The sequence below is a fragment of the Macaca thibetana genome, chromosome 11, assembly GCF_024542745.1.
Source record: "Macaca thibetana thibetana isolate TM-01 chromosome 11, ASM2454274v1, whole genome shotgun sequence".
NCBI classification, from domain to species: Eukaryota; Metazoa; Chordata; class Mammalia; order Primates; family Cercopithecidae; genus Macaca; species Macaca thibetana.
The window spans coordinates 47037377-47050862 of record NC_065588.1 but is presented as its reverse complement, the minus strand read 5'-3'; the positions used below and the strand labels follow the sequence as shown (position 1 = coordinate 47050862).

The window sequence follows — 13486 nt, the reverse complement described above, 5'->3', positions numbered from 1 at the left end:
CCCATCTGAGAAGACTGTTTGCTTATTTGCCCATGTGACAAACACACTAAGCACTACATCAGTTGGTAGGAATAAAAAGTTGGGCAAGAAGACATAGTCCCTACTCTTATGAGACTGAGATGAGTTAGAGGAATCAAGGCAGCCACCCAAGGAAGTAAGACCTAACCCAAGGCCTAATGGGTAAGTAGGAATTAGTTATGAAAGGTAGGGAAAGTACAGGGTCAGGTAGAGGGGGCTGCACATGAGAAAGCTTAGAAGGGACAGAAAACTTTTTGAAGATATTAAAGAAACAGAGGCTAGCCAGAGCACAGGATGCAAGACTGATAGTCATGGTGATGAGACCAGACAAGTAAGGCAGCACTGGGCCACCAAGGGCCTTGTAAGACAAGCTAAGGAAACTTGCCTTTTTCCTAACCGTAGCTGGGAGACCATGAACAAAGACACTGTACAGAAAGCATACATAGTAGTGCCAGCCCATAGCACCTGGCCAATAAACATTAATGCCCCTTCTAATCCCCAGGAGAATGGTTAAAAGGAGTGTGTATTTCTTTTTGATTTGGGACAACCTGAAATTCTTCCTAAGAGTAATTTAAATGGCTAATTTCTTCCTATAAACATGAAAGGAAAGATGGCAGAAACTGACTTAACAGTTGGTAGAAGAAAATAATACCAAATCACGCCACCTGAGAAATGAGGTGCTTACTATGACTAAGTCACCCTATGGCCACAGAGAAGAAACTAGCTGGGTAAAGTTAAAAGATGATCATGTGGTGAAGCCTACATAAAATGTAGCACTGCTCTGAGATTGTATCTTTTTAAAAATCAAAACAAGTTCCCTTAAATATTACTATTTTAAAAGCAATTTGTCACCCAGGAAATTGTTATGAATTTGTAGAAATCTGGGCAAAATTAAATTAATAGAAATTTATCATTTTCTTACTGATTCTGCTCTGATTAAAAATAAACTCATGACTGGTATCACTTATAAATAAAACATCTCCCCTAAGCTCTTATATATAACGAATACACAATAGAAAACACTTCTGAAAACATAGTTTGCCTTTCAGTTTATAATCTGCTGTGATTTTAACAAGGCACCATTGAATACTGGTCACCAGAAGCCTACAATCCATTTATAACCAATTAGTAAACATATAAACAATTAGCATGTTGGCCAGGCGCACTGGCTCACACCTGCAATCCCAAGCAGTTTGGGAGGTTGAGGCGGATGATTCCTTGAGCTCAGGAGTTTGAGACCAGCCTGGGCAATACGACAAAACCCTGTCTCTACAAAAAATACAAAACTTAGCTAAGTATGGTGGCGTGTGCCTGTAGTCTCAGTTACTTGAGAGGATGGCCTGAGCCCAGGAAGCAGAAGTTGTACTGAGCCACAATTGTGCCACTGCACTCCAGTCTGGGCAACAGAGCCAGACCCTGTCTCAATCAATCAATCAGTCAATAAACAAAAACATTTAGCTTGCTGATTTTAAGGGAAGAAAAGTGCTAAATTTGCTAAGTACTTTTTTTTTTTTTTTTTTTTTTTTTTGAGACAAGGTCTTGCTCTGGTCCCCAGGCTGGAATGCAGTGGTGCAATCCCAGCTCACTGCAGCCCTGCCCTCCCAGGCTCAAGTGATCCTCTTACCCCAGCCTCCTGAGTAACTGGGACTACAGGCAGGCAATACCATGCCCAGCTAATGTTTTGTATTTTTTTGTAGAGAGAACATTACGCCATGTTGCCCAGGCTGTTCTTGAATTCCTGGGCTCAAGGGATTCTCCCAACTCAGCCTCCCAAAGTGCTGGGATTATAGGCATGAACCACCATGCCCAGCCTACTAACTTCTTAGCTGCTGTAGCACTCTTCTTCCTCAGCCATGTGTTCTTTGAACAAAGAACAGGAAATGGCTCTGTTCTTTTAGAAAATATATTATCTAAAAATGTTTATTTAAAAAAAATTTAAACACTATACTGTTTATCCATTCCAATCCTGTGTATTTACTCAAGAGAAATGAAAGCATATATTTATACAAAGACTTGTACATGACTGTTCATAAGGACTTTATTTGTAATAGCTACAAATGAGAAACAACCCAAATGTCCATCAACAAAGGATTATATAAACAAATTATAGTATATCCTACAGCAATAATAAGGAATGATCCACTCTTGTCATCTACACAACAACATGAATGACTCTCAAAATAATTATACAGAGTGAAAGAAGCCAGGCATCCACATCCCCTGCAAAGTAAGTAAGACTGTATGGTTCTATTTGTATAAAGTTCAAGAATATGCAAACTAATGTACAGTGGCAGGAAACAGATAAATGTTTACCTGGGGACGGAAAAGGGTGGGGGAGAGATTATGAGGAAATCTAGGAGGAAGAGGATAATAGGGGAGAGGAATGATGGAATTTTTTTTTTTTTTTTAAACAGAGTCTTGCTCTGTTGCTCAGGCTGAAGCACAGTGGTGCGATTATGGCTCACTGAAGTCTTGACATCCTGGGCTCAGGCGAGCTTCCCACCTCAGCCTCCCAAGTATCTAGGCCTACAGGTGGCGTGTGCCTGTAGGCCCAGCTACTCGGGAGGCTGAGGCGGGAGGATCGCCTGAGCCCAGAAAATCTAGGCTGCGGTAAGCTATGATCGTGTCACTGCACTCCAGTCTGAGCAACAGAGCGAGATTCCATCTCAAAAACAAAAAGATTCATGAGAGTGAAAATATGCCTTGGCGACAGGACAGTAACATCTAAGAGCCAGTCCACCTGAGGGATATTATGTAAATTGGACAAGCTCCTAGAAAGACAGTACCTGCTACTAAGTTCCTACAACTGGGTTCATATATCAGGATTAGGCCCACACTGTAGCTTAGAATGGCAGGTAAGTCAAGACTCACTGAAATGAAGAACTCATTCTAATAACCACTACAATATTTGTCACCTGAACTAGGCCAGGAAATGGGAGGTGACTGCCAAGTAGGAACTTCAAAGAATAAATAAATAAAACCACCACCAGGACAATAATATATGACCCATGGAAAGAAGTGTGCACGTGTGTTTCGGTGGGATGAGGTACTGTCAGGCAGAAGACTGTCATTTTATCTCGCCTTGGTGGATTAGGGGAGTTTAGGACTTCCAGAAATACCTTCAAGAAAGGCAAAGGAAGTTTCTATGTAGACAAGGGAAAAATTTGAAGCTAAAGAAGGAAAATCTTTAGAGACCCAAGAAGGCAGCCTAGGAATAAAAGCACATAAAGATTGCAGAACACTTCCCAAAATATGACAACAAAAAAAGAATACACAGAAAAGATGATCAAAAAGTTAGTTCTGGAAGCAGGGCCAACCAGAACCTACCCTGAGCTACAAATTCTGAGCAGCTTAATCAAACACTATACCTAACCGGAGCAGGTAACTGATTCAGCAGACAAGGGTTAGGGGGACTTTCAGAACTACCCCAGATATTTCTGGCATTCCATAACAATCTGTCTGTGTGTATAGAGAGCTGACTAGGGACTGAAAAATTGGTCTGAGAGCTAAGTGGCAAGAGGTCCATGAGTTACCTGACTAGCTGAGATACTTCTGAGAGAAGGGGCACTCACTATTAGTAACTACTCCAGGGCACTCTACCCACAATGAATCTCCAAACACTGTTTCTCTAAGTATCTTCCCATATCTATGAAAAAAAAAAAAAAAAAACAGTTTACAAAACTAATTGTTATTGAAAATATTGAGGTAAAAAGAAATTTGTTTTCATTTACTGCCTATTTGAAAGCTAAATCAAATATGCAGCAATTGTTAGAGCTCCACAATTAACCAGAAAATCTTTACTTGAGGACAGGACAGAATGAGAGGCAATATGCCAAGTGACCTAGGAAATGGGCTTTCTTTTTTTTTTTGAGACGGAGTCTCGCTGTGTCTCCCAGGCTGGAGTGCAGTGGCGTGATCTCGGCTCACTGCAAGCTCCGCCTCCCGGGTTCACGCCATTCTCCCGCCTCAGCCTCCCAAGTAGCTGAGACTACAGGCGCCCGCCACCACGCCCGGCTAGTTTTTTGTATTTTTAGTAGAGACGGGGTTTCACCATGTTAGCCAGGATAGTCTCTATCTCCTGACCTCGTGATCCACCCGCCTCGGCCTCCCAAAGTGCTGGGATTACAGGCTTGAGCCACCGCGCCCGGCCGGAAATGGGCTTTCAAAGTCAGGCTGCTCTAGACTGTAATCTCAGCTCTGCCACTGATAGGTGTTGAGCAAATCAGAGCTCAGGGTCTTAATCGTGGTGTTTGGTGCTTTCTTTCCACTCTCACTCACGGTAGATTATTTCTACAGTGGTTTTATCTATTAGCTCACATTCAGTGGATCTTTCTCTGTGGAAACCCTAAGCCCCACCCCCCATGGAGTCTGTATCCTTTCAGAGATCATTTGTGCCCAGGGTTGTCATCAGCCTAAAGCCACATTTTAATTTTAGTTCTTACCAGATAGTACCATTCAAACTCTGTACCCACTGACCAGAAATTCTCAGGGAAGGGCAGGCCCTGCCCCTGTTATTCCGAGGCCAGGCACCAGGCAAGCCCTTTTTTTTTTTTTTTTTTTTTTTTTTTTTTTGAGACAGAGTCTCACTCTGTCGCCCAGGCTGCAGTGCAGTGGCGCGATCTCGGATCACCGCAAGCTCTGCCTCCCGGGTCCACGCCATTCTCCTGACTCAGCCTCCCGAGTAGCTGGGACTACAGGCGCCTGCCACCATGCCTGGCTAATTTTTTGTATTATTTAGTAGAGACGGGGTTTCAGCGTGTTAGTCAGGATGGTCTTGATCTCCTGACCTCGGGATCCACCCGCCTCAGCCTCCCCAAGTGCTGGGATTACAGGTGTGAGCCACCGCGCCTGGCCTCAGGCAAGCTTTTTTGACAGGTTCCTTTTTTCTAATTCACCCAACAGCTAAAGATGCAAGTCCCCCCAGGGATCTTAATTCCAGCTTGCAACCTTAGACAGGCCCAAGATTTTATTATTATAGTTAAAATTAAGGTCCCTGGTTTACTGATTCTCCTCCCCACAGCCCAGCAGAAGTAAGCACCACCTCATCATTCTGATTTTCAGTGTTCATCATTCTCCCTTGCTCTTGTATACATTTAAAAAAAAGATGGTTACCTTTTACACAGCATTTGTAAAAGAACATTATCTTTCCCCTATCTTTCTAGGAATTTTCAGGTTATCTAATTGACTATGTGTCTAAAAACAGAAGTCTGGGCAAGTTATTGAGTCTCTCTAAACCTGTTTTCTCATCTACAAAATGGGCTAGAAGACTATTAACTAAAAATGAAAAAAATATATGTTAAGCACCTAGCCCTTTGGTAGACTGAGGGCATGCAATAAATGGTAACCATAACATTACTCTTATCAGCAAACCTTAAATTTTACAGTCAGGCATTGAAACAAATTCAGCCGGATACAGTGGGTTTTTACTGTACTTTGGCTTAAAGAACATTGGATATTCACTAGTCTCCCAAGCAATTGTGGACCACTGGTCATACCCCACACCAATCATAAAATACACTATTAAAATGATCTGACTGTATTAATTAGAGCACATTTATTATGGAGGTCTGATTTGCCAACTTTGTTTACTCTGTGGTTTAGGTTAAAATTAGAATATTTAGGGAAGACTCCCCAACCTGGTAAATCAGCAGGTATTCTAAGTTCAAATTAACTGACTGACATATATTTAGGACTATAAGCATTCGGAAGGCAACAGTTATTTAATTTGGTTATAAAAATACTCATTCCAGTACCATGCATATACATGAGTGTCTTTTAGGGAAAGAGGATTTTTTTTTTTTTTTTTTTAGTTGAGGTCTCACTCTGTCACCCAGGCTGGAGTACAGTGCTGTGATTACGGTTCACTGTAGCCTTGACTCAAGTGATTCTCCCACCTCAGCCTCCTGAGTGGCTAGAACCACAGGCACACACTATCATGCCCTGCTAACTTTTTAAAATTTTATTTTATTTAGTACTATGAAGGAATTTAAAAAAATCATTTGTAGAGATGAGATCTCTTGCTATGTTGCCCAGGCTGGTCTCAAACTCCTGGGCTGAAAGGATCCTTGGGCCTCAGCCTCCCAAAGTGTTGGGATTATAGGCTATAAAGTAAAAAGAATTTTCTAAATAAACGTGACACTTTAGTGGAAAAATGAACACAACCAAGAAGATTTTGAGTCTGACACTTAATTGCTATCTGACCTGGGGCAAATTACTTAGCGACCATGAACCTGCTTATTTCCTTATCGCTAAATCTGCCCTTCCTACTTTACAGAGAATTTATGAGAAACAAATGACACAGGGCAGTCATTAGTATGTGAAAGTCCTTTGCATACCATAATGTACTATAATTCCATGAAGCATTATTAAAGTAGGTTAAAAGGATAATATTCCAGTATGTTCCTGGGTATCATTTTCACATACAGAAATACAGAGCAGGGTGTGGTGGCTCATGCCTATAATCCAACACTTTGGGAGGCTGATGTGGGAGATCTTTTGAGCCCAGGAGTTTGAGGCCAGCCTGAGCAACATAGTGAGACCCCATCTCCATCTCTACAAAAAATAAAAATATTAGCCGGATGTGGCAATATGCACCTGCAGTTCCAGCTACTAGAAAGGCTAAGGTGGGAGGACTGCTTGAGCCTGGGAGGTTGAGACTGCAGTGAATTGTGACTGAGCCACTATACTGCAGCCTGGGTGACAGAGACTGTGTCAAAAAAAAAAAAAAAAAGGAAAGGAAATTCTCCTTGTCTTCTGGCCCTATGAGTTACTCTAGCTACTCTCAAGCGGAGCCCTGTGTGAGACAGACTTCTAAATTTAAGCCAGTTGAAATAGCTTACTGTGCTTTAGGGTCATTATGTGGTCTATTTGGTCATCTGTGCACTCTCAGAATGCAGCAAAGGGTAAGTCCACAAGGGTGCAGAAAAAGCTTAGAGGGAAAAAATATATGCTGTAGTTTTTGCATTGTGCTTTTCCGTATGAATGAGTAATAGCATTACACAAAGAACCCCTACAAAGAAAGAGCTGAGGTAATTGCCTCATGACATTAGTAAATGATTTCAGCACATAAAGGGAACTGGATGGCAGTAATTCAAGCAGTCTAAAAGACTCTGAAAAAGGCCACAAGCCTTTTTCAGAAAAGAACCATAGATTGTTACCAATTTAGAGAAATCAAATGTTCTAATCCACAAGATAGAAATTAATCAATAAGCAAATTTTAGGGTGACTGACATCTTATCATTTGAGAGTGATTTGTGAACAAAAGACAAATTATTTCCTATGCCAACTATTTACCATATTTTCCAGACTATATACTATAAATAAAGCCAAAATTTCTAACATATTTTTCTCCTTAATCCTTTTTATTAAATCCTTCAAAAAGAGCAGCTCTAAATTTTCATCAATTCAGTAATTCAAACAGTTATGTGTTGAGTGCCTCCCAAAGAAGCTAACTGGCTGGTGCACTCTAGAAGTTATCCCAGAAACCAGGTGCATACAGGACAGCAAGTGCAGAGTGAGAGCCTTGACCCAAGATGTGCTTTATGATGTATGCTGTAACATCTCAGGCAGTGTACAAAGAAAGATGCAACTAAATCCTGTAAAATGATAGGCTAATTTTTCCCTGCAAGAGTGGCACAACTTTTTGTTTGTTTGTTTGTTTGTTTGTTTTAAGAAATGGGGTCTCACTCTATCTCCCAGATTGGAGTATGGTGGATTGATCTCAGCTCACTGCAGCCTCGACCTCTGGGGATCAAGCGACCCTCCCACCTCAGCCTCTCAAGTAGCTGGAACCACAGACATGCACTACCACAGCTGGCTAACTTTTTAATTTTTTTTTTTTTTTGAGACGGAGTCTCGCTCTGTAGCCCAGGCTGGAGTGCAGTGGCCGGATCTCAGCTCACTGCAAGCTCCGCCTCCCGGGTTCACGCCATTCTCCGGCCTCAGCCTCCCGAGTAGCTGGGACTACAGGCGCCCACCACCTCGCCCGGCTAGTTTTTTGTATTTCTTAGTAGAGACGGGGTTTCACCGTGTTATCCAGGATGGTCTCGATCTCCTGACCTCGTGATCCACCCGTCTCGGCCTCCCAAAGTGCTGGGATTACAGGCTTGAGCCACCGCGCCCGGCCTAACTTTTTAATTTTTTGTAGAGATGGGGTCTCACTATATTGCACAGGCTGGTCTCATCCTAGGCTCAAGCAATCCTCCCACCTCAGCCTCCCAAAGTGTGGAGATTACAGGTATGAGCCAACACACCTGGCCACAACTGTTTTATTTATTTATTTATTTATTTATTTATTTATGAGACGGACTCTGGCTCTGTCGCCCAGGCTAGAGTGCAGTGGCATGGTCTCGGCTCACTGCAAGCTCTGTCTCCTGGGTTCACGCCATTCTCCTGCCATAGCCTCCCGAGTAGCTAGGACTACAGATGCCGCCACCACGCCCAGCTAATTTTTTGTATTTTTAGTAGAGACATCTTTTCACGGTGTTAGCCAGGATGGTCTCGATCTCCTGACCTCGTGATCCACCTGCCTTGGCCTCCCAAAGTGCTGGGACTACAGGCATGAGCCACCGTGCCCAGCACCACACTGTTTTTAGGTCACTTTTGTTTGAGATGGAGTCTCGCTCTGTCACCTAGGCTGGAGTGCAATGGCGTGATCTCGGTTCACTGCGACCTCTGCCTCCCGGGTTCAAATGATTCCCCTGCCTCAGCCTCCTGAGTAGCTGGGACTACAGGAACACACCACCACACCCAGCTAATTTTTGTATTTTTAGCAGAGACGGGGTTTCACCATGTTGGTCAGGCTGATCTCGAACTCCTGACCTCCTGATCTGCCCGCCTCAGCCTTCTACAGTGCTGGGATTATAGGCAAGAGCCACCACACCTGGCTTTAGGTCACTTTGGGAGCTGGCCAGAAGCAGATTTTTTTTTTTTAAAGCCTTTAATGGCAATGATTAATGTAAATTTTCTTCCTCCTCCCTTCCCTTGAACACAGCCTCGGCATTCTTCTAAGCTTCAGTGTTTCCGTGGCTATCAGAGTACATATGTGAGATAAAACCTATTCCACATCGCTGGGTTAGGCTGTAACAAGTTCTGGGAGATACTGATGTAGGATTAAACTACAATAGGCATTGGAAACAGCCAATTGGTAGCTCCTAAGATCTTGGAGAGAATGGAGTCGATCCCTAATTGTGGGAACAGCAAATTCTACTCCCTAAAATGAAAGGGGCTAATGGAAAACTTATGATAAGAGTTCTTCCCACATTTCCTCACTAGAGCAAAGTATTTGTCTTAGGCATGTGTGTAACTGTTGCATGACAGCATCAAGATACCCTATGTGGGGGCTGTGTGAGAAATCACTATGCAGGGTGCACTCAATGTTTCCCCGTGTTGTGAGAGAATTCCTCTTCTATTTGACAACACAGATGTCCCTCACAGCACATGAAGGCTTCTCAGATACTATCCAGACATCCCCAGAACAGGAGATAAATGGGTATAGAACCTTTTTATTACTCTGTTCTGCTGAATACAAGTCTTAGGAGAAAGGACTGTATCTTTGGAATCATGAAATTATTATGTATAAAACACATAGTATGATCGAGAACATTAGGCCACAACTTCAAGGCTGCAGATAGAGGAGAACATTAGTATCTAGAAACACAGAGGCCTATAGCGAATTTGAAAGGACTACAGTCTCATTCAGCAATGAACAGCTGCGGTTTGTTTCTAGAGCTGGTGAATTCCCCTCAGGCAGTGACTTTTGTAAAAGGGGACAAAAAAGGTTTCCACTCCTGAACACTCTCAAGGTCCTTTGCTGCACTCTCACATTTCACCCAAAGCCATAAGGGCAGCCTATTTACTCTGAAACTGCATATCTTTGATACAGCTTTGGAGGGGATTATTTCCAAGAACTACATGTCATGCTGCTCCCTACCCTTTGCCATTTATTACAACTGAACCCTCAGCCACACTGCAGTGTAATCTGCCAAAAAGGAATAGCTACTAAACTGAGAGCCCTCTTTGTCCACGAGGACCCAACTTGTGCTGTACTAATGTGGAAGGGAAACCATCCAAGATTTTCAACGAGTAGGTTTGAGGTATGCACCGTTATAGACACAAACTGTCTTACGGTGATAGCCGGCTAGAGGTATCCTGTGCTACATTTTGAGAAACACTTGAAGCCACAGAGCTATTTCTCTTTCAAACATATTGACACCACAGATGTGAAGAAAAAAAGCACACACAGTTAATGAGCCCACAGCATACCCAAATGCTCTGAGAAGTTAGCCAAAACCGAGAAGAAAACTATTAATACTAATCTGGATCAGGGAATAGGATCAGTATGAACAGCTCAACAACTTGACAGCTGTAAATCAAAGTCAACCACAAGGCAACCTAGGAATCTCCCCAAAGACGTAGTAAGTAGTTTAGGCCAAAAAAGTATGGGGAAATTTGTTCTCAAAGATTTCATTACCAGTAACATGAAAGTAGAAAGAGAGACACTATATTGAGGCTCTGAAATAGATTTACTATGTTTAGTCTCAAAGGCCTGTATCAAGATCTTGTCTGGGATTTGATTTAAAAAAAATTTTTTTTTTGAGCTTCCACTAGAGAAGTATAAAAAAAATTTTTTTAAAGGTTTTAAAAAACTCTGGGAAAGATTATGGACAGACAAGACAACTTAGGTTGTTTCCAGTTATTACTCAAATATGAAGTTATAACTCTTACATTTACCTTAGGGTGCATAAGGATTCAAGTCTGGTGAACAGGGATGGGATGAAGATACCTAGTTCCCACTGATCTCATGACCCCGTTATAAAAAGTAGATTCTTAAAAAATATATAAATGTGTACAAAATACATTAACACATACACATAAACACACTTATATACATTTTGCAGGTCCATTACAACTTTGCATGATTGCTCTTCCATAATCGTTAATGACATAAAAACTTTTGTCCCAAGTCCAACTATTCTCATGCCTGCTGCAGAGATGAAGCATTTGGTTCAGGAGTATGAATGAATTAAATATATGACTACAGGTAATATTTTTGGTGACAATGAAAGTGGCTATTTAACACAGCAGGATTTTGGCCTAAGCTTTGGCCTGTATTTATGACTACATAAGTTTGGAGATTACAGCCAAAAAAAAGACTGGAAATTCAGAAGGAAAGTTTTTTGTTTTGTTTTGAATAGTTTTACTCTTAAGGCATCTTTTTGTGTGTTATGAGATGACAAGCAAAATCTGCCACCTCAGAGTGTTCTCTCATATTCCTGTAATGGTGGGGAGAAGATTCTGGTTCTTACCTCAGAAAAGAAAAAGCAGAACTTATTTCAGGAACATCAAGGTAGTACCTGTCAGAGAGAAAAAGTTCTGATAAACCTACCAGGAGGCGTGCAGGCATCTGCAGGAGACTGAACAAATGTGGATCGCCTTTTGGTTGGCATGGGCAAAGCCATCTTCTGTTCTTTATGCTTTGCCAGTGCAGCCTGAACTGCTTCTGTGTGGATATCTGAAAAATTAAACATTTGCATTTATCAGCTTCCGGCTCTTAAATGTGTTTACCACTGTGAGCTGAACTATCACTGTCTCAATTGTTTTAAAAAAAAAAAAAGGTAAAGGGAATGTTCAGGTGATTTTTATTTATAATTTGATTAAGACCAATTAGAAATAAAAATCAAAAACAAAAATAAAAGAAGCCAAGGATAATTTTATGGAGGAGGAAAATGAAGTCCAGGATGATGTGTGACTGCTTAACATACCAGACAAAGAGTTGACAGAGATGTGGGGAGGTGGGTGGGGACAGAATACTGAGTCTAACATGCATCTGTGCCAGGCAGGAAATCCTGCCTCAAATGGAATGAGTGCTGTGCAGGTGCCTGGAGAACACTCATTATTTTTCAAGAAAAGAAGCTTAGGATTTTCTTAACTGTCTGAAAGAAAACTTTGTTGAGACCCCTCAGTTCTATGCCACAGGAAGAGAAGGATTGATTTTGATCTAGAAAAACATAAGGGCAGATGTTACTTGTTTGCCACTTTGGGCACAAAAAATTTCAGCTCTCTACTTGAATGTTTAATAGGAATCTCAAAATTAACACATCCAAAGAAAACTCTCCATTTTCTACCCCCACCCCAAAGCTCACTCTGTAGTTCCACAAAATTAAATCATACTGTATACAGTATTGTATTCTGCTTTAAAAAACAAACAAACAAACAAAACCTCTTACAAAATCTTACTGAGGTAGATAACAGCTGAGGTAGCTTCCTAAGTCACAAAAAAGTTTCCTTTTGTCTAGGAATGGGCCTAATCCACACACAAACTATCCTTCCATACTTCTCTGTAAAGTAAATATACCCCTTATAAGAGCTAGACAATGAGGTCTTTTTGTTTGTTTGTTTTTGAATTTAAACTCTGAATCAGGAAACTGCAGGTCCTAAAATGGAATCACTTTAATGACAATGCGACAATGCCCTAGAAAGAAGGAAGGTTTTAAACTTCAAGGCTGAGATTTCCAGAGTTATCTATCCTTTCTAGGGGTTTCTCAAATGTTGATTTGTTTCTATGACCTACCTCAGCTATTTAAGGTAGCCTATGTAAGTTGGCCTATTTCTTTTCTTTTGAGACGGAGTGTCGCTCTGTTGCCCAGGCTGGAGGGCAGTGGCGCAACCTCAGCTCACTGCAACCTCTGCCTCCTGGGTTCAAGCATTCTCCTGCCTCAGCCACCCAAGTAGCTGGGACTACAGGTATGCGCCACCATGCCTGGCTAATTTTTGTATTTTTAGGAGAGACAGGGTTTCACCATGTTGGTCAGGCTGATCTCGAACTCCTGACCTTGTGATCCACCCGCATCGGCCTCCTAAAGTGCTGGGATTATAGGTGTGAGCCACTGCACCTCGCCAGGCTCTGTTTCTTGCAACCAAAAAACCTCCACTAATACAACTAGAAACATCTCACTGTGTAAATACAGACCAATGACAAAAGTTTTAAGGGCTGCATAGTATTCCACTGCATGAATGTGCCATGATTTACTTATATAACTCCTTATTATCAGATACTGGGTTATTTCCAATTTTTGTAACTATTCATAGAAAGAATAATTCAGTATTTTCACCTTAGAACATGTCTATTTTCTTGGACTTAATTCCAATAACTGCTGAGATCAAAGTACATATACTTCTTTTTCCAGAAATGTTTCAAACTTATTTCCTAAAAATAAGGAACTTTCTCTTATAAAACCCCAGGACATTATTCAAAATCCAGAAAAACTGGCCTGGTGCAATGGCTCACACCTGTAATCCCAGCACTTTGGGAGGCCTAAGTGGGCAGATAACTTGAAGTCAGGAATTCGAGACCAGCCTGGCCAACATGGTAAAACCCTGTCTCTACTAAAAATACAGAAATTAGCCAGGCATGGTGGCATGCACCTGTAATCCCAGCTACTCAGGAGGCTGAGACAGAAGAATCACT

The 13486-nt window shown here is 41.7% G+C and overlaps 1 protein-coding gene across 5 annotated transcripts in view; it reads right to left on the bottom strand.

The window, feature by feature from the left end:
• Positions 1-13486, bottom strand: part of DIP2B (disco interacting protein 2 homolog B) — a 255922-nt gene that overhangs the window by 81250 nt on the left and 161186 nt on the right. For all 5 annotated transcript variants that reach the window (XM_050748648.1, XM_050748650.1, XM_050748649.1 and 2 more), the window contains exon 4: positions 11405-11530. In XM_050748648.1, coding sequence (XP_050604605.1) covers positions 11405-11530 — 126 coding nt within the window. The remainder of the gene's footprint in view (positions 1-11404; positions 11531-13486) is intronic.